The sequence below is a fragment of the Cygnus olor genome, chromosome 2 (assembly GCF_009769625.2).
Source record: "Cygnus olor isolate bCygOlo1 chromosome 2, bCygOlo1.pri.v2, whole genome shotgun sequence".
Classification (NCBI taxonomy): Eukaryota; Metazoa; Chordata; class Aves; order Anseriformes; family Anatidae; genus Cygnus; species Cygnus olor.
In genome coordinates, this window is record NC_049170.1 from 128,283,442 (window position 1) to 128,310,127 (window position 26,686).

The window sequence follows — 26,686 nt, forward strand, 5'->3', positions numbered from 1 at the left end:
TAAAGCATTCCAAGATTATCAGAAGGGTTGCACTGTATCATAAAAGAAAAAAAAATGCAGACAGAATATAGCATGCAGAAGCAGTTTTCCAGCTCCTCCCATTGCAGCACGCAAGAGACACGGTTATAGTTAACTTTGGATTATCAATCACTGTGAAACAGAATGGAAAGGTTGTACATTTGAGCAGCTTTTTCACTGTTTTTGCACTCAATGATGAGGCTCTCGGAACCAATATTAGACATGGAAATGGCAAACTACAGTGAAGTTTTAGATCCAACGTATACTGCACTGGAGTTCGAAACTATGCAGATTCTGTATAATGGCAATGGTGAGTTCTGTTTCATGATGCAAAATCAAGCCAGTTAGCAGAAAAAGTGAAGTTTAGTAATGTTATAGGGTGTTAGCTAAATGTTTTATTAATGGAGCTTTTGGGAGTTGTTTTCAAACTACAGATCTGCTGTTTTACACTTCATCGCTAATTCTAAGTTAATAATATTATAATTCTTTAACATTAAGGAAAATAAAAGGGAGGTTATATGTAATAAACTAACTGAACTGTACTGTCGTCAGTCAGTTAATCAAAGGAAGAAAATGGTGTATTCAGCAGTTGTTTTATTTATTGTAGGACAAATGAATAACTAGTATTGACGATTTGGACATGAAAGTATATTTTGTATATAACATTCATAAGGACAGGACAAAATTATCCAGAGGCTTGTGAAAAACAAACAAACAAACAAAAAAAACCACCCTACTGCTTCATGATGCCTAATTTCTAATTATTGGACTAATATTTTACTTATTTAAATGTTAATCTAGATAGGTGTATATGTGAATGATAATGATTATTTTAAATCATGTTGGCTTTCTACAGGGTACAGTTTAGCTGAGAAAACCTATTGGCATTTGGCTAATGTAGCATTTTACTTCAGGTGGAATTTTTTAATGCAATATTTTTTTTAGAAATTGAACCAGTCAGTTATGCTTGAAATAGGAAGCACACCATTTAATTCTGCCATCTTTTAGCACTGACCAGGAAAATAGGAAATTTCAGACTATTAAAGTGAAGAAAAGTGTCAGGTGAATTAAACTCAACTAAACTAAAATGACTTTCCAAATCTTCTAATGTATTTCAAAATTTGTTTTAGCTGTATAATAAAGCATAATTCATAGATATAGTATATATATTATAGTGTATATAATATACATGAAATATAATATGTATTAAAGGGCAGAACAAATATTTAGTGATTTACAGGAAATATTCAGCACCTGCATTTCCTACATATATAAATTCCTGCCATAGAGAGCCCAAGTTAGTTTTTGTTGTTGAGCTTGAAGTTTTATTTGAATTTCTGGTATTACTTTACAGCCAGCTTAATAAACAGAAAAGTAGATTTGGTTATTGATTTAGGAAGAAAAACAGACCTTCACTGCCAAAATGATTTTGAAGCTATCAACAATGATTATGTAACTTTTAGATGATTTATCTGATTTTTCTTTCAATGTGGGTAATTTCATTGGTCATTTGTGTTTTGCTGAATTGCACCCTTCAGATCTGTTAATGTTACATAGAATGGGAAAGCAGATTAGGGAGGTTATGCTGTGTTGCATTATGTGTTGGTGATACAGTTAGTTAAATTATTCACTGTAAATGATTAGTTTGACAGTTATTAGTTATTAAATGTAGTCCTTTTCTGTTTAGCATTTGCTTTGAACTTAGCTTATGTGCTTTATGATAGAATTTATCAAAAAGGTTGACTTCGAGCTACAGTGCTAGTCTGGAACAGAATGTCTCTTCTGAACTTTCATACGTGTATTTTTGAAATTTAATTAATTAGAACTATTCAGAGAAAGTTAACTGTCCACATTCAGACAGATTATGCAGTTCTATTGAAATCAGAGAACTTTACAAAATCAGGTCAATTTCACAGATATTTTGTTTCAGAATAATAACAAGGAAAACAAGTATCTCCATCTCTCTCTTTATATATATGTGTATATGTCTATATGTGTATATATATGCACATATAGATGCACACACAAAGAGATACAACTTATATTGCTTTGAAATATTTAAAGTTAAATATTGTATTTTTATTCTGTATAAACATATACATATAGTATATGTACTATATATACTATATATATGTATTATAACTCGCAAAAAAAGCTTTTATATTTCTCCAGCTAAATTATTCTGTAAACCATTTTAAAAATAATTTTCCAGTCATAACAAACCCAATTTTAAAATAAGTTCTTCACATAACTGAATTATTTACTTTTTATTTTTTTATGAGCATTTTATAATCTGATTCTTATCAACCATATATCTGTAAAGCAGGAAAAGTTGGTGCTGCTTCTCTCTTTGTCTAAAGAATTCTATTTAAATTTTAAGATCCTTGGGACACAAGCAAAATTATATTATACGTTTGCATAATACATTTCAGATGGATCCACTATGACATGACTAATGATATTTATCAATATCAATAGTTTTACTTTTCAACCTGTCCATTCTTCATGATCTGATGTACTTGAGTTTTTAATGCAGGCTTGAATATCTAAGTATTGTGAAACTCTTTCCTCTCTGACTGAATAACTAAAAATGTTTAAGACATACTGCAAACAGTTTTCTTTTCATAAGACTAGAAACATACTCAGAAAACATGTCTGTTAAACCTTGTGACTCAAAAGAGAATAAATATGACTATTCTGATTTAAGGTAAATTTCTTCATTATTGTTTACCACATTCAGTGACTAAATGTTAATCATACGTAGATAATCTCTCATGCAACTATAAAGTCTACACAAGTCTTCCTTTGGGTAATTTGTTCAAGGAAGTAAAACCAAGTCATCTTAGCATGCATTTTATCATTTATTATGCAAAAACTTTTTTTTTTTTTTTTAAATGTCATTTATGCAATTGTTTCTTTATATTATAGGAGCTGGCAATAACTTGTGACTATGAGAAGTGGTATATGATATCTTTGCCAGCTAAGTAGGCAACGCTGATCAATGTCAAAGTTACTCATCAAGTTAGTTAGAATATATATGTAATTATACATACAAAGTTACACTTTAATTGTTAACCCCTTTCAATTGGATAGAGTTTGGAATAAAATTATTTCTGTTGTGAGCTTCATAAATTCTGCTAACCTGACTCTATCAATTTGGAAGTGTTCATCAGAATGACAACCAGATATATATACTGTGGTAAATAAATAGTAAGTGTCAATTAAAAGAGAAAAGACCCAAAAACCCCTCAATTTAGGTATAAATTTGTCATGGGGTCGTTGTTGAAAGTCTTGTCCATAACTACATATGTTGTTCTTGCCTCTCCTCAGATAGTTCAGGCGAAGCTCCCAACATGAATACTGTTGACAGTGGAGTCAGCAGTCTCTGTGCAATATGTGGAGACCGAGCAACCGGAAAACATTATGGTGCTTCCAGTTGTGATGGATGCAAGGGATTCTTCAGACGAAGTATACGGAAAAATCATGTTTATACATGCAGGTATTTAAAAAGTTCCTCTAAATGCACCAAATTAATGAATGTACCAAAAATTACTTCAGACTTTTTCAGAATTTTCAGAACTATTTACGAGTATTTCAGCTTTATTTGAAGGAATTCTAAACAACATTTTAATGGAGTATGTAAGTGATGATATGTTCTCAAAATTTGGAAAAAAAAAAAACCCTTCCACTCAAGACTACTGAATTGGACTATCTATAAATGGCTTCTCTGAGGTGAAATTTCTGTAACACCATACATGCTTGTAAAAACAACATGTTAAATGAATGTTTAATTTCTCATAAGGGAGTCAGATTCATTGATATATATATATTTTATTATTATTATTTTTTTACCTGTAGGACTTGTAAACAAAATGATAAAAAGAAAGGTTACTAGGAATTTAATGACCATCAAGGTAGCACTTTTTGAAAGTCCTACCTTAATTATCAAAGCCAGGCAGATTTTTCTGATATTAGCTTTTTTTTTTTTTTTTTTTTTTTGCTATGAATTATATTCTTGTCTCTACTAGAAAAAAAATGTCATTGTATTACTAAAGAGCTGTCTTACTTTTTATGGTTATAAAAGGCATCACAGAATCACAGAATGGTTAAGGTTGCAAGGTTGACCTCTGGATGACCTCTGGAGGTCATCTGGTCCAACCCCCCAGGGACACCTAGAGCAGGTTGACCAGAACCATGTCCAGAAAGGGATCTCCTGAAAATAAAGAAAAAATAAAAATAAAAATTATTTTATTGTCTTTTCACTAGCAATGTGGAAAGTGTGATTCTTAACTGTTTTTTAATTTTTCCTTTTAAAATTGTTCCTTATGAAGGCAGTTTCTGAATAGAAAGTCTAAGATTTATGAGTCTTCTGAAGACAGTTCAAGCACATCTACACATCTTTCGACTTTGGTGACACACCGCTCCTTTTAGTGACCATTCCCCTCTCTACTCCCCTCTCCCCTGTCAGTATGAATCGCGATCTCCTAATTTTTGGATGCTTAGCTGCCCAAATTGTCATATTGCAGGTATATGTACCATATCTGAGGAATTGCTCTGTGCATGCACAAGTCTGTAATATGCTAGTTTTAAGTCATGCACAGAATATGTGGAGTCCTCTGTGAGTTTAGACAGATCAGTAAAAGAAAACTTATTTATAGCCTCGTTGCTGGAAATGTTTGCTCCGCTCTTCTTTGAACACTGAGCATTCTTATAAGGAAGTATCTGCCTTATAGGTAGATCATGCTGATATGTCATAGAAATGCTTCCAAAGTGGTGTGACAAGAGCTGATATAACTGACTCCAAGTAGAGCTCTGGAAAACATATATATATATTTATCTAACACATGCACAGCAAAAAGGCAAAAACAAATGGAGAGGAGGGGATGCCTCATATCCATTCTCTGTAAGTACATCTATCTGTAACGGTGAATGAGAAAACTAGGTAAGCTTTCTTGTAGTGTCATGCTCTGCGTTACCTCATGTCTTTATTTTATTGCGGTATTCAATTTTTTTTCCTCACACTTCCTGTTTAAGTTGTCATCTGTAATGACACAGCAAGTACCTTGTTCATTGGTATCTCCTGGAAAAAGTAAACTTTGCCAGCCAAAGGTAGTGGTTTTGCAGGTATGGGCTCCTCCATGCTTGTAACAGTTGACATTTTCATCAATTGTCCCATCTTTTTCCTATTAGTAGGTTTTCTGTCCTTCCCCCCCCCCCCCCCCCCCCCCATATAGGCAGTTGCTGGCATATTTTACAAGTAAACTGAGGTGTAATTGATGTACATAACTCCAAATTTTTTTTACACTTGTCCATTCCAATACACACTTTATACACACACACACACACACACACACATACAAAATAAGGAGGTATGAAATGCCTCTCAAGACTGGCTAATGGGAAAAAAATATATATAAAAATGTGGTTATAGACATTATTCTGTCAGGACAGATTATTTAGTTTTCATAATCAAGGTGGTGCTTTGTTAATGCTTTGTATATTTACCCTTTTTTTTTTTGGTCTCTGATAGATTCAATCGACAATGCGTTGTTGACAAGGACAAAAGGAATCAATGCAGATATTGTCGTTTAAAAAAGTGTTTTCGAGCAGGAATGAAAAAAGAAGGTAATACAGTCATTTATTATTTGATATACCAAGAGAAATAATCTGAATGTGTTTTAAAATTTAATCAAAATTAAAAAAAATAATAACAGCAGAATAATTCAATAGAAAAGTCTGCTCTAGTGCCTGAATGATGGAGAATTGCTTTTATACTGAGGTGACATATGCATCATCTAATTTTCAGGTAGGTAAGAAGTTTTAACACTTTGGGCATTAGAAAACATCATAGGTTTAAAGTGAATCTGAAACTGTTTAATCCATGAATCTTGGCACCAAAATTTATTAATTTCTAAGCATTGAGACGTATGCCTGGAAAAGTTCAAAGCATGAGATTTTAGTTCAAATTTTTATTTTTTTACCAAATTTGAATAATAAAATCCGCATCTAGGTTTTCTACCTTACTGAAGTTACAGTGCCAATTTACTTGTTTTTCCCTTAATTTTAGATGTTTGAAACATTTAAATGAGAGGAAGCTTTGTTAGGTTGGGAGAAAAAGTACTGATGAGATTAATAGCAGTAACTGTCAGTGGAGTGTCCATAATCAGAAAGACTTCTAACCTCACTGGGGTTCTCATTTGTGTATACGGGAGGATTGTTATTTAGGCATCTCCATGGCAGAAGAAACATGGGTATCCCAGTGATCTTCTTGTGGAAGTGGAAGGATTTGATCACTACGAATCAATAGCGAAAGAAAGGCAGTAAGAATATCAGAGAATTCTTGTATCAGGTTGTTGGGCCTGTTGCTTCACTGCCGGTTATAATGTAGAGGCAAAAGGCATCCTAATCTGGTTCAAATAAGCAGTTAAAATGGTTCTTTCATCGCAAAATTTATGTTTGCTGTGATACTCTTTGCAACCTGTTTTATTTGTAACATGGTATGTCTACCTGAAGGCCAGTCTGCAAGGTGAGCACATGACTCTCTTGTACTGTAAGTAGTCTATATTAGCTTTAGTCTAGACATAGCTTTCCTAATATGAGGGAATTATTTTTTTTTATTATTATTATATATATATTTTTTTGTGTGTGCGTATTTCTACCATAGTATTTCTTTGCTAGTGATCAAGTTGTGGCATGAGATAAAAAGCATTTTTTCCTTGCAACTGCATGGGAGTATTCTAAATAGAGTAGCGCTGAGAATGTATGTAATGGGTTTGCTAATTTCTGTGGAGCATGGTTTAATCTTCTGAAATTTTAATTAATAAAATCAGTAACATGTTGGGTATATATTATCAATCTAAAAAAAAGAAAATGGGAGACTTTCAAGTCCATAGCAGCTGTAAAACTTCTGCAAAAAGCAGAACTTTACAGACATTCAAAAACTGGAATTAAAGAACAGTTTACCTCAGAAGGGACATCTGTAAGTCCAGGCCCCCATTTAAAGCAGGGCTAACTTCTAGCTTGCATCAGGTTACTAAGGACCCTGTCTGGCTAGGTTTAGACAGTCCCTGGTAGTGGAGATTTCTCAGGCTCTCTCAGCAACTTCTTCCAGTGCTTGACCACCCACGTTATGAAGATTTTCTTCCTAATATCTAACGAATGTATTATATTGCAATTAGTGTAGTGCCCATCACCTCTTGTCTTTTCACTGTGCGTCTGAGAAGAATCTCTCTACAGAAATTAGACCCCCACCTCCACCTCCACCTCCACCTTGGTCCTCTGCCATATAAACAAAGACACCTCTCCCTGCTTCACCTTGGATGGCCTGTGGGTTACATCACCATAGCCCTCCACTGGGCACCTCCCAGTTTTCCAATGTCTCCCATATACTGGTGAGCCCAGTGCATGGTTTGCGGATGCCACCACAAGGCATGCTGCTGACTTATGTTTATGAACTGAAAAGATATATCCTATTCAAAACTTTTAATCTCATTTACACTGTTCTGCCTCCTCTGATCCCACTACCTATAGAACTTTAATTTTTCCTTGTGTCCAAGCCACGTTTATTCACGGCCTCCTGGTACTAAAGTAATTGAAAAGACTAAACTGTAAATTTCACTACTCATATTCTGTTTTAGACCTCTGTACACCTTCAAGTTAAATCTTATATTGTAACTGTAATATAGTTTATATGATGTATTCTCAGCTTGTTTTCAGCAAATCTCTCTTTCAGTGTGAAAGTGAAAAAGGGCTTCAGCGGGTAGAGGCTATACAAGCCCTCTTTGAGCAAATATTCCCACTTATGCAGATGGAGTCTGAACAAAGGTTTTAGGAAGACAGACAATTCAGTCTGTCAGAAATTATACATACACAAGAGCAAATAGAATCATTTGCCTATGATTGTCAAAGTGCTCTGCTAGTGACTTTCACTAGTGATTGTCAGAATAACGTACTATTTTTCTAATACCAATCATTGCTGACCTTATTTTAACTATGTAGCACTTAAGCTGCTGAGATCCAAAGTGAATGTTTATTCTCCATTCTTGTAAAAAATGTTATTTTTGTTTGTTTGTTTCACGTCTGCACAAACATTTAGCACTTTGTGTTTATCACTGCGCAACATTTCTTATTGTGACCTTAATAAAAGGCCCATCATTGAATGTCCTTGGCAAAAAGTTACTACACCTCAGGAATAAACTGTGTGCATTGTTCAGATAAACCCTGAAAACTATTCAGTGTATGGAATTTTTATTTATGTATTTTCTTTTTTATTGAAGCCTTTGGTACTACTCCTAAATTCTGTAATGCAGATTGTTTCCCACAAAACAGCAAACATATCTTTGGAAATAAAGCTACTGCTCTTAAAAGATGATGAGATCCCTTGTGCAATGAAAAGATTCTGTTCAATGAAAAGATGTGTTCAGCATAATTCTTTTTTTTTGTTGTTGTTTTTCTTCTTTTTTTTTTTTTTCCTTCTTGGCCTAATCTTGGACATGGTCTGGGTTTTAGAAAAATCTGATTGATAGTTTTATTTTCTCTTCTTCCTTGAATTCAAAAGTAAGCCTTATTGCTTCATGAGCCTTCCATGTACTAATTAAGGATTTCTTATCCAAAGTCCTTTTAACTGGCTTTTTTATGACCCCATGAGACAGAACTTACTTTCCTGGAACTTTTTTCTTGCTTTTTTAATGTATTATATATATATTTGTACTTAGTTGATGCTCTGTAAACTGGCTAGGAATTCGTTTTCACTGAGGGACATGAGATTTAAGTCCTCAAATTACAGTACTAGAGGATTTAGTTAGCCATTCATTCTGTTTCAGGGTTTTTCACAGAAAACCAAGAGTAGGGCTTTCAGACTTCCTCTCACTCAGACATTTTGTCAGTGGTGGTGCCTATTGACCTATTCAGCAGTCCAGAGATGTCAATTTCTACCATTGTCATAAAGCCTCATTTACTGAAGTGGGTAAAATAACAAAATGACAGAATATGTTCAAGTTCAAAGGAAGAAATATATATATATATTTAACTTTAATAATGACAGTCACAAAAATGCTAATAATTCAGTATCTAGGTGCAATTAGTTATATTTAGTTTTACAGGCAAACATCATTATATGGATAAGGACCATGAACAGGTGTTGTCATCTTTCCTCACTACACAGAACTAAAAGCAGAAAGTATTTTTTGAATGTCATATCTTTTGATTCTTATGCTTATCTAGTAAACCTCTGAAATTATATTGTGTGGTAATGTCTACAAGTTAATAAATGAGACAATTATTTTCTTCCAGCTGTACAAAATGAACGGGACAGAATAAGTACAAGAAGAAACAATTTTGATGGCTGCAACATTCCATCTATTAGCACACTGTCACAAGCTGAGACACTCTCCCGTCAGGTATTGAGATCTACCATAAAATTATTTCCTGACTTTAAGAACGTTTATGCAATAGTTAAATGCTTTCAGTTTCTCATTGTGTTAAATGAAGATTATTTTTTCTCCTACTTGCAAAATGCACCCAGCTTCAACTTACCAATGAAAGAATCAGCAATAGAATACCTTCTTAAAGCAAAGTCAATAAAAAAATTCTACTTTGTCCAGGACAATATGTCCTAGGCGCCTTTCTTAATAAAGCTTTATGGTTCTTACTGCTTTTAAATCAGTTTCTGTCTCAGGCAGCTTGTGGCATCTATCTATCCTTGAGACTGGCTTTCTCATGAAACATTAGGGAAAATTTGTCCAAAGCCATTACATTTCAAAGGAGTGTGGACACTCATTTCCTTAGGTTCTTTTGAAAATCCCATTTTTAATATCCTTAGACATTATAAATACGGCAAACAGAAGTGTTCCAACTGTAGTCTATTCACATCTCGCTTTTAAATTTTCTTTGTCTCATCTGAACTTAATTTTCCTTTTTTTTTTTTTTTTTTTCCATGTTCAATCAATTACTGACTGGAACAGTCTCCAGTCCTTTTCTGCAACTCAGATAAATCATGGTCATTGATTCTGCATTCTTGCACCTCTTACTAACTTAGAATTTAACTGCCACCTTTATGATTTCATGCTGAATGATTTATACATCCTGAAATGTTTTGTAATCTCATCCTTTATCAGCATCTCTCTTAGGGTGAAACTGTCTGTAAAGAATTGATGCAGGAATTACTGGGTGATAGGCTTTGGCACATATTGCATGTCTTGGCAGACTAGATGAACGTAATGTACCTTCATACCTTTCATAGTATACAGTATGAAAAATATACCTATTTTTACCTCCTTAGTAATTCTTTGAACTTGCTTATTGTGCTTTGTGTGTGTGTTACTCCCTTAATCATTTCCAGCCAACGCCTGCAGTTCAGCAATAAGAGCTGTCTTAAACAGAATCATGTCCTCAGTCTTTTCTGCCACAAACTTCTTTTCAGCTGTTAGATTCTTGTCCCAAAACATCACCTTGTGCATACATATGAATGTATTATACTTATTTGGTATGTTGTAGTAGAAGAGAATTTCTCCCAATAAGCCAAGCACATATGAAGATATATATGAAAGTCACCTCAAAGACCAAGAGGTGACATTAACATGACGGAAAAGTGAAATCCTTCAAGTCCTTTTTTTTTTTTTCTTTTTTTTTTCTTTTTCTTTTTCTTTTTTTTCCTCAATCAAACGGGTCTGTAAGATGAGTTCAGTCCTGAGAAGAGACTTGGAAATTGTGGTAGTGTCACAAATAATTGGCTAAGTCCTTCAGCTTTGAAAATGAGGAAGAAGATAGCATTCTTCCATTTTTTAATTTTCATATTAAAATGGAGAAAATAAATTGCCTTGTCCCCTAATACCCCTCACGAGGGCAAATTGTCCAAGTAAAATTTTTTTCTCACAGATACAGGAGAAGCTTTCTGGATCATGTAATTGCGAAAGGGACATGGTAGATTCTCATATCAGTAAAGATATGAGTCACTGATGCTTCTCAGGATGATAGGGATATAGTGTTATATTGTCATGTTCATCAAGTTGATGACTCCCATGTTGAACCCCAGAAATGAAGGGCAGGTCAAAGCAATGAAGAAATAGAAAAAGGAAAGTTCACAGCTTCATGTCCTTGTAAAGAGATGCAAACCTAGGAGTTCATTATGAATCCCCAACAGAAGTTCACGAAGTAATTTCAGCACACAGCCCATATTTTTTCCTAGAAGGTGTAATTTATAAAGTTGCATCACTTTGATTAAAAGATATTAAAGGATGGAGATTGTATCAGGTTCATGGGTCGATAAGTCTAATGATTTAAACTGCCTGTTCTTGTCCCTCTTTGGTGGTCCTTCCCACCAACTGGTTGGTGGATAGTAATGTCTTTTTCTTGTAGATCAGAGAGTATCCTGCTATCAAAACTTTTTTTTTTTCTGTGTAGGTATTTTTGAATCATGATCAAGACTCCTCTTACTTTTCTGGAAAAAAAATTAAATATGTTGAATTTCTTTATTCTCTTACTGTACTGTGGGTTTTCTAGATTGAATGACACTGGTAGTTCTTACCTGAATGATATTCAGTGTTTTCAACTTTGTTTTTGTAGAACAGATGCCAGAAATGGACTCATGATTACAGCAGGGATTTCACAAATGGTCTGCCTACAAAGAGACAATGTCTCTAATGTTTTTCCTACATGATAGCCTTTGAATTATGTCTGAGGATTTTTTCACCTGCCTGGCTGCTGTATTCCCCTGAGAAGTAATGTTCAGACGGTTAACTGCCATTACTGTCTAAGCTGTTTTCAAGGTTTTAGGCTACTGAATTATGTAAGAAGTGCTGGGCTTTAGTTCAGAAATGCAACTCCCTTTGACCACCCAAGTAAAATGGGATTTTACCATGGATCTCAATGGGGGATTTAACATGGATCTGCAAATGAGGGGAATATGGTAGGAGTCAACCTAAACAGCATCCAGCATCCTGAAATTTGTAGCTATATAAAAAATCAAACAATCTTTTCTTATCTTGGGACTGGGGTGGGAGCAGCAGCTATAACCAAATCACCGGATTTCCTGAGGATGCTTTCTTAAGTAAAATGGAAGGTGAAACTCAGATTCATAGGTCTCATACAGTATTCCCTTCCCCTCCCCTCCCCTCCCCTCCCCTCCCCTCCCCTCCCCTCTCCTCTCCTCTCCTCTCCTCTCCTCTCCTCTCCTCTCCTCTCCTCTCCTCTCCTCTCCTCTCCTCTCCTCTCCTCTCCTCTCCTCTCCTCTCCTCTCCTCTCCTCTCCTCTCCTCTCCTCTCCTCTCCTCTCCTCTCCTCTCCTCCCTCTTTATCTCTCTTTTTCTTTGCCCTTAATGTTATTGTCTCTATGAGCTCTTTCATTTTTCTAAAATGAGGTAAATGATAACCATTTTAGAGGAAAAAAAGAAGCAACAACAACAAAACAAAACAAAGCAACAACAACAAAAAAAAGCAAAACAAAACTCTCCCATCTATAGACAAAGAAAAGAAAGCTTTAGTATCTTTAAAAATGATGCTTTGGGATAAGACGATATTGTATCATGATATGAATAGTGTAATTTTAAATATACTTTAATATACACTGCTAATAATGAGAAAAATTATAATTTATTGTTGGCAGTTATTGGTCTACATAGTCAAGGAATGTCTCAAGAGTATGTGATAACTGCTGTCATTTTTTTTAAAATATGCTGTTAACCTGTCATATAAATGCAATTATATGAAATTCAACATTATTATTTTTTTTCTTTCAATATGTCCAGATCTCAGTCTCCAGTCCTGGTGCAAGCACTGACATAAATGCTAAGAAAATTGCTGGTATTAGTGATGTCTGTGAATCTATGAAGCAACAACTTTTGGTCCTGGTGGAATGGGCTAAATATATTCCAGGCTTCTGTGAATTACCATTGGATGACCAGGTACAAGAGGAGACCAAAGAGAGAACTTTAATTACTGTTGTGTCATTTCTGTGATATTTAGATTTTATGAGTAAACAGTCATTTTTTTTTTCTGATCAAATAGAGTTGGGTATTAGATCCACCTCTCCCACCCCACCCCCCTTTTATTTTTTAAGTTTTATAACATTACCACCACAAAAATAGAGGAAATTTATATGACTTCAGCCTTTCAAAAGAAGAAATCAAGTCTTCAGCAAACCAATACGTCCTTCAGTATTTTGTGCTTTCTGCATTGTTTTGCAAGGAGATACCAAGCTGAATGTAAAAATGAAAAAAAAATAATCTTGTAAAAAAAGAACTTTTTTTTCTGATCTTGCAAAGTGTTTTGTGTCCATCTTTCATTATAATATGGTTTAAGACATCCTGCTATTTAATATGAAGCAGGTTTTCCTTACAAAAAAAATGTCATCAGAATTTTGAGTAATTGCCAAACATGTATTGATGCCATTCTATAGCAAGTAATCTTTCGTATGATATAATGTACTCAAATTATATTGTATATAACAAGAGTGTGGGGAAAAAATCATTAAACCTTGATGGGTTCTTCAGGGTTTTTATGTGACAGAGGTCTGACCTATCATCACATCTGTAATATACCTAATGTTTAGTGGTTTTCAGAGTTAACCATGCTGGCACACTTAGAACAAGCGTCTTCATGTTGCAGTAGGCGGTCCTGTCACTGGCCGCCGGGGTAGAAGGTTAATTCATGGCTCAGGATCTCCTGATTCCAGTCCACTGACATTTAATTCACCTTGAAAATGCCTCTGGGAAGTGGCATTGAGAAGGTCTTCTTTTTGCCTCTTCAGTCTTTCAGTTTTTAATAAAGTCCCATGAAGAGGGTTAGATCATCCTTGGGTTTGAAACTCAAACTGAGCTCATTTGCTGGTATACTCTTTCTCAGGTATATGGAGTTGTTTCAGGCGACAGAAGATTCCCTCCAAAGTAGGATCTTGATGCTTTAGTAAACACACATAATATGTGTGCACATACTCAAAGTACTGAAATAAGTTAAAAATCTGTTCATGTAAAAGAGGGAGAAAAATAATGTTAGATCTTTAAATACAGTGGTTCCATAAGGGCAACAAAATCAAGCAATAAATATTGCTGCTTTTAACTTGTTTAGATGGCATGAAAGAATATGGCATGAAAGGATCAGGCATCATTAAAAAGTTACTGGCTTTCTTAAAAAGAAAAAAATATATTGCTTGGAAAGATAAGAGAGAACTTAAGGCTGAAAACACCCTTGCACTACTCAAAGAGTACGTCTGGGAAATATTCCTGAACTTTAAGTACGTTAGAAAAACAATGACAAAGGTATTGGGAGTTAAAACGAATGTCACATTTTCATTTGTGATAACCTCTTTCTATCAGGCATTGTGCATTTATTTATCAAGTAAACCATCTAGTTTGGGACAAATGATTCCTGATCTTGGAGTCAAACCATGGAGCATGTCAATGTGGATAAGTTGACTCTACTGAGAATCTGACGAGTCTTAACACATTAAGTATTCCTAGGTGCTGTGTTCCTTTATGTCACCCATAAAGTATTAAGTTGGGTTCATAAGAAAACAATTGCTTGCAAAGACAGAAATTCTGTGAGGAAATGGAGGTCAGTGCTTCAAGCAGACATTAAAAAGGAGAGTAAATAGGTGACAAAGAGTAAACTAATGATCACATTTTGAATTGCCTTCCTGGTATGAATCAGGTTTCTTTGTTGATGACTGTAGCAGATATTTTAGCATATCTGGCTGTGTTGGGGAAAAAAGCTCTTTTAAGTACAACATAAATTTTTGGTTCAACGTGACAAAAATGAAAGAGCGATACCGCAGAATTTACCACCATCGTTCATTTCAACCCACTGGAGTCTTTAGTACCAACTTACAATTCCAGAGTAAAATTTGATAATGAAATAAACACTCAGAAATAAATGCACGTACAGTATTTATTGAGAAGTATTCTGCAGAGCTGTAAGTTTAAAATCTAGACCAACCGTTAGAAGTGACAAAGTATAACAATTTAATTATAGTGCATTATTAATTCAGTGCTACAAAATGGAAGGTTTTTTCATTTAGTTTACATTGTACCTTGGAATCTTAACAGTACCTATAGCTGAATGTACCTGTGGTAATATGCATCCTCATTTCTTTTCCCCTGTTTAGAAGTTTTGTTTTATTTTCTAATGAATCTGCTGTGTTTTTCTTTTTTCTTTTTTCTTTTTTTTTTTTTAAGGTTGCCCTGTTAAGAGCACATGCTGGGGAACACCTGTTGCTTGGAGCAGCAAAACGGTCTATGGGGTATAAGGACATTTTACTTTTAGGTAAATATTGATTTTATTTCAATTAATAATGATGATGTTATAGTACACTAGCAACCATGTAATCACATGAGTGGGACAACTGTTCTGGCACAATTAAAGCTATACATTCTGTGAATGCTAAACAGCTATTAAAGACATAATGTCATATGCCCTGTTTCAGCAAAAGCAGGACATTTTTGTGTGAATTAACATCAATAAAAGTCAGATATGAGAAACAATTCAGAGAGTTCCTAGCAAATTGTTTCCTTATATTAGCAATCTTCCTGGCATCTTTGTTCCATTAAAAATAAGCAAAACAAACAAACAAACAAAACAAAACAACACAACAACAAAAACACATAAGAAACCATTTAAGAGAGGAGCCTCTTAAAGAGAGGAGTCATTTCAGTTTTCATGAAAACTGTTTATCTGGTACTTCCCCGAGAGCTCTTTAGACAGAGATCTTACAGGCTAGAAAAGTGAATGGCCTGTTCCCTGCAACTATCTTTCCCAAGAGGTCTTTCACTGCTGCCTTGACAGTCGTCACATTTTCATCATGTAAAGAGCAATCCTTTTGTCCCCTGTCATGTGAGAGACAGGTACATCCATGGCATGCTGAGGAGTGTCGCATGTGTAACAAATCATGAGACAAACTTATTGTTGGTCACTGTAAATGACACCTTTTCTGAGTTATATAAAGAGACCATGGCTAAAGGGACATTGTCACATGGTGGAAGCATGTCTTCCATTCATTCACACAACAGAGAAGCACAGTCATATGATGAGATGTGTGCTAGTGTGCATAATGACCTGGATTATGACATGTTAGCATTGTCTGCACAGTACTCTGCCAGTCTCAAGTGCACCCTGCCAAAATGGTCTCACTGAATACGTGCACTGCTTTGGCTGTTTTGTGAGAAGGTGTGTAAGTCTTATTGGAATGTTGATGTGTGTCAAGACTATGAAGAATAAGGACTCATCAGTGTTGTGGTACAAGAAGGTTTTCTGCTACTTGCTCTCTTTGAGACTGCCTTTTCATAGCTCTAAATCAGCTTGAATTTACTTTCACACATACCATAACATTAAAGCAACAGAAAGATATTAGTGGAGATTGCTCTGGAGATATTACTGGCACCAGTGATATTTTCAAATTAGAAACTATACAAATGACTTCCTTGATGTAGCTTCTTTCTCTAGCTGCAGTTTTACTGACAAAATTAATGAAATAAAAATGAGATATTTACAGTTTTATCAGGATTAGTAAGTAATAAGGACAAATAATGAGAAAATAAGCAGAAAATTATAGTCAGCATCACCAGAATCAGCATATATACAAAAAGAAGAAACAATTTGAGGCTCTAAGGCTTATTTCCGATGCCTAGATGCCTAGAAGTAGATGCCTATATAGTTTATGAGTCATTTTGGCATGGATCTCTTGTGATATAATCATCAGCTTTTCTTTCAGAAACTGCTTTGTGTCTTCTGGAAGTTCTATGGTTTTCCCACTGTTCTCATTACTTATGTTAGATGATTTCTGTACAGAAGTTGAAAGAAGATACCAAAATGGTCACTTACCCAATATCAAAATTTAAAATGATAAGAGCAGAGAAAATTGGTTCTTTACTGAAAATTTTCTGATGCTTCTACATTTTATTAGGAATAACAGGAGCACCTGTTGGATAAAGAAGCATTCCTGGTGCCTTCTCTGAAAGAAGTTTTCTTTGTCCATGGACAAATCCTGATCATTCAGCTTGGGATATGTTATTGTAATGGAGGAGGAAGAATTTTTAGATTGATTTACATTATATTTATCTTTTGTATAAAGGCCTACTTCCTCCATGTTCATGTATTCAAATTTCCACCTTAGTCCTGTAGACTAAACCGTAACTACACATGTTGGCATATTCATCCACACAGTTTATTTACTAGGTGAGAGCTGTAATTTAACAGTTTTGTATGATATAATGGAGAGCTATTGAATAAAAAACAAACAAAAAACAAACAAAAAACAATTTGATTAAGCAAAATGAAGTATACTTTTGAAAATGTTCTTCATTTATTATGTTACATCTAAATCTTTGTATCAATCAACATGTTGGTATTCTTTCTCTCCAAGGTAACAATTACATAATCCATCGCAACAGTACAGAAGTAGAGATCAGTCGAGTGGCAAATCGGATTCTAGATGAACTAGTTCGACCCTTCCAGGAAATTCAAATAGATGACAATGAGTATGCTTGCTTGAAAGCAATTGTGTTTTTTGACCCAGGTACATCTTTGAAAATATTTCAGAATTATTGCCAATTATTAATTTTGTTCAGATTATATTGAAACCAATCTTTGTTCATGTAGCAAGTACTCATGTTTTGTTTTGTTTTGTTTTGTTTTGTTTTTTCAGATGCAAAGGGCTTGAGTAATCCAGTAAAGATTAAGAACATGCGGTTCCAAGTCCAAATAAGTTTAGAGGATTATATCAATGACCGTCAATATGACTCCCGAGGAAGATTTGGAGAACTTCTGCTTCTACTGCCTACACTCCAGAGCATCACTTGGCAAATGATTGAGCAAATACAGTTGGTTAAACTATTTGGAATGGTTAAAATTGACAGTTTGCTTCAGGAAATGTTACTGGGAGGTAAGATAACAACATCTCAAATTTACCATGTTTTGTTCTGTTGAATTCAGCATACAGGGATGTTGAGGGAATCATGATGTAAGCGAGCACTGTGACTACTGCCACAATGACTGAGCTTTGGGTCATATAATTGTTGGCTAAAGACTTGGCCGCTCATGTTGTTCCCTCAGTCCTACAACCTGATTTTACTGTGTTTTTCTCAGTCATTGCTGGATATCTAAACATAGAATTCACAGAATCACAGAATCACAGAATATTTGAGGTTGGAAGGGACTTCTGGAGATCATCTAGTCCAACATCCCAGTCTCAAGCAGGGTGCCCTAGAGCACGTTACACAGAATCATGTCCAGGAGGGTTTTGAATATCTCCTGGAAAGGTATCACCTATCCCCCTCAACCTCTCTGGGCAACGTGTTCTAGTGCTCACTCATCCTCACTGTGAAGACATGTTTCCTCATATTCAGATGGAACATCCTGTGATTCAGTTTGTGCCCATTGCTTCTCATTCTATCATTGGGCACCACCAAAAAGAGACTGGCCCCATCATCTTGACACCCTCTCTTAAGATATTTATATAGATTGATAAAATCCCCTCTCCGCCTTCTATTCTCCAAGCTAAATAGGCCCAGCTTCCTCAGTCTTTCCTCATAAGAACGATGCTCCAGTCCCCTAATCATATTTGTAGCTCTCTGCTGGACTCTCTCCAGGAGCTCCATAACCCTCTTGTACTGGGGAGCTCAGAACTGGATACAGTACTCCAGATGTGGCTTCACCAGGGCTGAGTAGAATGAGAAGATTACTTCTCTCAACCTGCTGGCAACTCTTCCTAATGCACCCCAGGATACCATTGGCCTTCTCGTCCAAAAGAGCACACCGCTGGCTCATGGTTAGCTTGTCTGCCAGGACTCCTGGGCTCTTCTCTGCAGAGCTGCTTTCCAGCAGATCAGACCCCAGCTTGTACTGGTGTCTGGAGTTGTCCTTCCCCAGGTGCCAGACTTTGCACTTTCCCTTGCTGAACTTCATGAGGTTCTTGTCAGTCCACCTCTCCAGTGTGTCCAGGTCTCTCTGAATGGCAGCACAGCCCTCTGGTGAGTCAGCCACTCCTCCCAGTTTTGTATCACCAGCAAACATGCTGAGGATACACTCACTCTATCCATTCATCCACATCATTGATAAATAAGTTGAACAAGAGTGGACGCAGTACTGACTCCTGTGAGACACCATTAGCTACAGGTCTCCAACTAGACTCAGCGCCACTGATCACAACCCTCTGAGCTCTGCCATCCATCCGTGTTCTCAGTCCTCCACAATGTCTCCTCATCTGTCCCATGTTTCCTGAGCTTGCCTATGAGGATGTTGTGGGAGATAGTACCGAAAGCCTTGCTGAAGTCAAGGTAGACAACATCCACTGCTCTCGCCTCATCTACCCAACCAGTCATTCTGTCATAGAAGTCTATCAGGTAAGTTATGCATGATTTCCCCTTGGTGAATCCATGCTGACTACTCCTGATCACCTTCTTTTCCTCCACCTACTTAGAGATGACATCCAGGATGAACTGTTCCATCACCTTTGCAGGGATGGAGCTGAGGCTGACTGGCCTGTAGTTTTGTGGGTCCTCCTTCTTGCCCTTTTTGAAGACTGGGGTGACATGGTCTTTCTTTCAGTCCTCAAGCACCTCCCCTGTTCTCCATGACTTTTCAAAGATGATGGAGAGTGGCTTAGCAATAACATCCACCAGCACCTTCAGCACTTGTGGATGCATCCCAACTGGGCCCATGGATTTGTGGGTATAAGGTTAATTTAAATGATCTTTAACCTGATCCTCTTCAACCAAAGGAAAGTCATTCTTTCTCTAGACTTTTTCTTTGTCTCCAGGGCCTGGGATTCCTGAGGGCTGGCCTTAGCAGTAAAGTCTGAAGCAAAGAAAGCATTCAGTAATTCTTCCTTCTCTGTATCCTTTGTCACAAGGACACCCACCCCATTCAGCAGCAGACCCACATTTTCCCTAGTCTTCCTCTCTGATGTATTTGAAGAAGCCCTTCATGTTGTCCTTGACATCCCTTGCCAGATTTAATTCCACATGGATCCTAGCCTTCCTTGTTGCATCCCTGCATATTCTGACAACATTCCGGTATTTCTCCCATGTGGCTTATTGCTTTTTCCACATTCTATGTACTTCATTCTTCTGTTTGAGTTCTTCCAGGGGCTCCTTGCTTATCCATGCAGGTCTCTTACCCCCTTTGTTTGACTTCTTACTTATAGAGATGCTCCAATCTTAAGGCTGGAGGAAGTGATGCTTGAATAAAAAACATCTCTCTTGGACACCCCCTCCCCACCCCCGCCCCTTCATTTCTGGGGCCCTAATCCATGGGATTCCTCCAAGTAGGCCCCTGAAGAGGCCAAAGTTTGCTCTTCTGAAGTCCAGTGTTGAAATCCTACTTAATTCCCTGCTTCCTCCATGCAGGATCCTGAACTCGACTATCTCATGGTCACTGCAGCCAAGTCTGCTGCCAACTTTTACTTCTCCAACCAGTCCTTTGTTTGTTAGTACAAGGTCCAGCAGCACACCTCTCCTCACTGTCTCATCTACCCTCCAATTGTATAAAAAAGTTGTTGTCAGTGCTTTGCAGGAACCTCCTGGACTGTTTGTGCCTAACTGTGTTGTCTTTCCAGCAGATGTCAGGGTGGTTGAAGTCCCCCATGAGAACCGGGGCCTGCAATTATGAGGCTACTTCCAGCTGTCTGTGGAAGGCCTCATCAACTTCCTGTTTAGGTGGCCTGTAGTAAACGCCCGCAACAGTTTCACTCACATTAGACTGCCCTTTTATCCTTACCCATAAGCTCTTGACTTGTTCATCATCCACCCTGAGGTAGATGCTCCATACATTCCAGTTGCTGTCTTACATAAAGAGCAAATCTACCTACTTCCACCACTTAACCTTCCTGGCCTGTCTTTCTTAAAAAACATGTAGCCATCCATGACAATATTCCAGTCATGTGAGCTATCCCAACATATTTCTGTAATTGCAATGAGATCAAAGCCCTGCAACCACACACAGATCTCTAATTCTTCCTGTTTATTCCCTATGCTATGTGCATTGGTGCATAGGCACTTTAAAGAGGTATCCAAACATGCCAATAACCCGCGAGAGGTGCAGGAGAACCCCCCATAGTTATATCTTGTAGACACCTTGACTACATGCATTTGCTGGAGGTATGTCGACTTGAGCCTTATTTTGTTGTCTGGGTTGTCTCTGTAACTCTCCCCTCTCCTCCCCCTTCCTAGTATAAAGCCCTCTTCACTTCTGTGTCTAGCCTGCAAACAAAGATGCTCTCCTCTCCTCTGACAGATGAATCTCATTATCTCTTAGCAGACCAGGTTTGTCAAGGTGAATCTCATGGTCTGAGTAGCCAAATCCCTGTCTGTGACACCAGCCCTGTTACCATTTGTTGATTTGCCAGATTTGACTGGCCCTTTCAAACCTCTTTCCTTTGACTGCAAAGATTGATTAAAAACTACCTGCTTTTGAGTCCCTTACTGTGACTCCCAGGGCTCTGTAATCTTTCTTGATACTCCTTCGACTGCTTCTATCACTGTTATCACTGGTGCCCACATGAAAAAAAAAACAGTGGATAATAGTCAGTGGACTGAACTAGGCTTGGTAGTCTCCTGATGACTTAATTTCCCTGATATAAATGCCCAGTAAGCATCACACCTCTCTAAAGAGTGCTTCAGGTCAGCTAATAGGTGCTTTTGCACCTCTCAGAAGAGAGGTGCCTACCACTATCACCTGTTGCCTTTACTTAGTTGCGCTGGTTGTTATACTGGGAGCAGATTCCTTATGTAGATTGCAGAACCCTTACAAATATTTCAATAAATCCACTGTTACTGCAGTCAAAACAGTGCAAATAAATGTAGTGCTTAATGTGGTTCAAGTCTGGTTAAATTGTTTAATGAATACCCAGAAGAAATTATTCAAATTGCCAATCAAAATATTTGCTCTACAGAAATGTAATTATTGCAGTATAAATTGCTGGCAACAACATGCTCTTTTGAATTGCTATGTGCTCATGTTATTTTTGCAGGTACTTCTAATGATGCCAGTCATCTGCATCATCCAGTACATCCTCACTTAGCCCAAGATCCATTAACTGGCCAAACTATCCTCATAAGTTCAATGTCTGCTCCTGTACATGCAGAACAGATTTGTAAGTAATTGCAAGTTAGCCTTCTAACATAACATTTCAAAGTTACAGTTTAAAATATTAATTAAAATGGTGACCTGTCAGTGCTCATAGAGTTATTTCATCATCATTCTTATATTAAAGTAATTGTACATTAAAAACAGGTATTTATAAACAATGTTAAATAAGATACTTTGACTTGAATTTAATCTAATTTTAACAATTCAGCACCATTCTGATATATCATCGGTTTCACATGAACAATCTTTAATAAGCTGGGAAATTGTGATAATGTCCTATTTACAGAGCATGCCAAATGTAGAAGAACATCCATTTGGGGCAGTAGTATATATATACGTATGCGGAATAGGCCAGAATTTAAAAATACACAATTCTTTCTGAATTCTTTTCCAGCAACTCCAGAAACTCCATTACCTTCCCCTCCTCAAGGCTCTGGACAAGAATACAAAATGTCTACAAACCAGGCTTCAGTAATTGCACAGCAGTCTATTTTGAAACAAAAAACATTGTGATAATGTTTCTCTCTTTGTCTTGCTCTTCATACCTTCCTTCTTTATCCCAGTCTTTCCCTTCTTGCTCCCTCCCTCCTTTCCTTCTTTCTTCCTTTTTATGCACTAAATAAATTGGTAGGACACTTGCACATTAAAAATCTCAGGATGATAAAGGAGATTATTTCCTCAGCAGCCACTACTGTGGGTGTTTCTTAAAACCCTTCATGATTTGGAAAGTAATACTTCCTCTTCTAACTGACGTGTGCAGCTGTAACTGTGGCTACTGCAGTCTGAAAAATATGTATAAAGGTTGATACTATTTTCTGATCTTTTAACTGCACAGATTCTTTTTTTTTTTTTCCTGTTGTAGTTGTTGTCTTAATATTATTGTTTTAGATGTGTATATAATTATTTTTTTCATTGTGACTGAACTGGTTAGCGCTCGTTTAGCTGTGAATTGTAGACATGAAAAAACGGGTTAATCAAACCAAAGCCGAGATTCCATAAATAATAAAGCAGTAGGCTATCCAACAAAGCACATGTATTAAATATAAAGGAGAAAATACTGAATGGATAGAAATATCCAACCCCCCTCCCCCTGTTTTTTTAAATATCCTGATTTGAAAGAAACATCTCTTTCAAGTAAAATTTCCACAAAAGAGTCGAATTTTCCCTGCTTACCTATTTGTATGAATCAGAGAATCTGCCACATACAAAGATGTTTGGGGACTTTTAAAAATCTGCAAACACAGTAATGTCTATATTACTCAACTAGACAGTGCCTAGGCATGGGTGCAGACGCCAGAATGCTAGCATTTATATTGCTAAAATGTTAGAAGGGGGCCCGGAATGTTTTGTTGTCAGGACTAACTATTGCTCTCCCAAACAGTTTCTGGGCACACTTTGGGAATTAGGCCAGTCTAGGAACACTTTTCACTAGGCACTTTGAATATGGCCAACTTTCTTTACAGAGTATAACTGTAGGAACGTGGCCAGACCACGCCACTTGACCTCAGGGCTGGAGTATATAGACTTTGTACTGTTTAATTTAATAGTGTAAATGTAGCCATTGTGTTTATTTACCTAACTGGCTGGTGAATGTGTGTTTCAGCAATCACTCTAAACTTTACCTACAGAATAGTTGTAGTTATGTAGTAGCTCTCTGTCTAGAGAGAGATGGCTTACTAACCCAAGCAACAGACATGCCTGAGTTCACCTTCAAGTATTCCTGGTTTGAGCCATGGTATTTCAAGCCATGAAAATAGCCAGCACACAAAATACTTGCTCTGTGGATTTCAAACTCTTAGAGTCTTCAAAAGCTTGGGATGAATTGACTTACTGTGAAGAGCCCCCTTTGCCATCTCCTTCTCCCTTTACAATTTGGAAGGATCTAGCATTGACTAAAGTTTTATGTCTGGAGTCTATATTAACCCATCTGGATATGGATGCGCTGTTGATTTGCACAAAGGACACCTTGTGCCACATCTCTCAGTAACAATTTGTGAAAACGATCCGTTATGATATACAAAGTGATTATGCTGTTCATACAGTACTGATGTCATAAGAAAATTGCCACTTCGCACATTTTATTTATTCCAGACAGCAATGCTTTTCCTTTAGTACTTCAGACTTTTTATTCCCAGAAGCTATATAGGAGAGAAACAGAAAAGAGAGAATAAAATTTTGCAGTTTGCTGAATTATTACAAAAAGAAAACACAGTCAAGTCAGAAATTCTTCAAGGTGTGATGTTGATCATCCTGAACCAGACACCTGTCTTAATCACAACATCCAAAGATGACATAAAGGCATTAAACCTCTGGCTTTTAAAGTTACTTAAACAAACGGATATTATTCTTCAGATGCTATTTTGCAAGCAGGAAATAAATACACAGTAAATGCTGAGCTGACCTAACTATTCAAAAGGTTTTTAATGAGAATACATTTACCACCGGGTAGATGCTGTTTTTCTTTATGTTATTTTGAAGTAGTTGCATTTGTACTTAAGTCTGCACACAGTAGCTCTTAAAGTTTACCTTGTTTTATAGAGTGTGCTTTTCTTTTTGCTGGTTGCTCTTTATTTTTTCTCAATTCATTGCTTTTTTTGCAAGACCCTTTTAGTATGAGTTTTTATGACAGAAAAAAGTACCAAAGTTTTCCCATCAACTTTAGAGGGATCAGGACTGTACTATTTCTCCAAGCAGTTCACTAACACTTTGTGCAGAAACAGATAAAGCATGCATGAGAGACACCCAGAAGTCGACTGTCTGGGGTCACTTTTATATACCTGTCATAGAAAGACAGTGAGTATTTGTCTCCAGATGGATCTGCATGACTTCACTGGATCAGATTAGTTAAGCCCGTTGCATGAACATGGCAGCACTGGTCTGACTAAAAACATTTAAGTGGAAATAAAAAGTAGTCCACAAGCTGGCTACCCCTGCCTTATATAATCAATGCACATAATAGTTGAATGTGCTTAGTTTTCACACTGTAGTTTAGGTATCAAATGTACAATAAAATGTTTTCTCACACTGCCAAAAAGATGAAAAATATACTTTAGTATTTTATCTTACTAAAAGGTGTTATCTATTTTGTATATTACATTTTTGAATAAGAAAAACACCACTGTAATTTATTGGGAAAAGCTGATTTATTTTATAAATGTAACATTATTTTTGTAAACTTAATTATGCAAAATCAAAAATGATTAGCTTTGTTAAATATTAAATTATAACAAGATGTAACTTTATATGGTTGAACTCTGATACTAAGTTTTTGTGTTGCGCATTTGAAATTGAAATGGTTGCTGGAAATATTTCAAATGGACTGTTTTTCATCAAAACTCAATAAAGAAAAATGAATGATCCAAATGACACATTTGCCTTTCGGTATTTTTTTTTTACTATTTACATAAACAATTATGATGCTTTATATTGCTTATCTTATGAATAAGTATAAAACCGTACATGCTTTCATCTCTACAGTATTTACAGAATTACAAAATGGTTGAGCTTGGAAGAGATCTTATGGAGGTCATCTAGTCCAACCCCCCTGCTCAACAAGGATATTGAAATCATATGAAGGAATATGATGGCAACATTTTAGTTGATTCTACTGTAACATGACAAAGTATTACATAGTTATGGTTTTCAATTTTTAGTTCTGCCTCAGAAAAGTATTAAAGCCCGTTCTTAATTCCATATATGTTTAAAATGAAGCATATGTTCAAGTCTTTTTTTTTTTTTTTTTTTTCTGGACAGGGATAACTTCACAGATCACTCTTTCCTTGCTCTAGTGCATTGTTATTTAGACCAATTTAGTTACAACAAAGAAGTTATTTACTTTGTAGGTAAATACTTTTAGTATACTTTTTAGTGAGTAGATTTTGAATAGAAGTGGGTTTGAGGATTTTTTTTTTTTGGTGGGGGGGAATAACACGATGAATTGGGTTATTTGCTTTTGCTCAAATGGTCTCTAATTTGGAGTGCAGAGCTTCAGGAAAAGGCTGTCATGGGAGGCAGAAGAGGCTTCTCTCTGAATGCTGGAGATCTTCAGGTCTCTGAGAAACTTGTCTGTGGCTGATTAGTCTAGATTAAAGATTTCTCTGCTGTTTACTTGTAAATGCTGACTTAGATAAAATAAGTTAATGATTTTAAGGAGTAGAAGAGGTTTTTTTTTTTTTTTTTTTCCAGCTTACAGTGGAGAGAACATGGAAAACCTCCTAAATCTTCAATGCCATGAAATGTTGACAGACAGACTCTTCTTAAAGGATTTCCATAAATCAGCTTTACAGACAGATTCAATAGGTGAATCAGGAGTGTATATTTTACAGAGAGAGATGGATGTATTAGCTTTCAGGTCTAATCACTGCATAAAATTCCTCCCATCTAAGGAATTCTGAATGTGGGTAAAGGTATTGAGTTCCAGGAACCTGCTGTGACAGAAAATTTAACATTGTCAGAATAAAGGAAGAAAATCCATTATAACTCTTGTTTAATATTTGTGTACTTGGTAGTTCTGTTTTCACCTGAATAAAGTCTGTCAGTCTGTGATTGAGTAAAATGTGTCTTTCCAACAGACTATTTCTAATTGTGCACCTCCA

At 36.3% G+C, this 26,686-nt stretch overlaps 1 protein-coding gene across 1 annotated transcript; it reads left to right on the top strand.

Moving 5' to 3' along the window:
* The first annotated feature begins 210 nt into the window (after positions 1-210).
* On the top strand, positions 211-22,975 carry HNF4G (hepatocyte nuclear factor 4 gamma). Its single transcript, XM_040549076.1, has 10 exons — positions 211-328; positions 3,349-3,517; positions 5,549-5,643; positions 9,310-9,416; positions 12,761-12,916; positions 15,185-15,272; positions 17,368-17,520; positions 17,650-17,886; positions 21,973-22,095; positions 22,486-22,975. The coding sequence occupies exons 1-10, from the start codon at positions 211-213 to the stop codon at positions 22,602-22,604; spliced, it is 1,365 nt and encodes a 454-aa protein (XP_040405010.1). The 3' UTR covers positions 22,605-22,975.
* Positions 22,976-26,686: the final 3,711 nt, after the last annotated feature.

Coding starts and splice junctions, on each gene's coding strand:
- HNF4G (XM_040549076.1), top strand. CDS start 211: ATGATGAGGCTCTCGGAACCAATATTAGACATGGAAATGGCAAACTAC. Junction 9,417..12,760: donor CTGAGACACTCTCCCGTCAG/GTATTGAGATCT, acceptor CAATATGTCCAG/ATCTCAGTCTCCAGTCCTGG. Junction 22,096..22,485: donor TGTACATGCAGAACAGATTT/GTAAGTAATTGC, acceptor ATTCTTTTCCAG/CAACTCCAGAAACTCCATTA.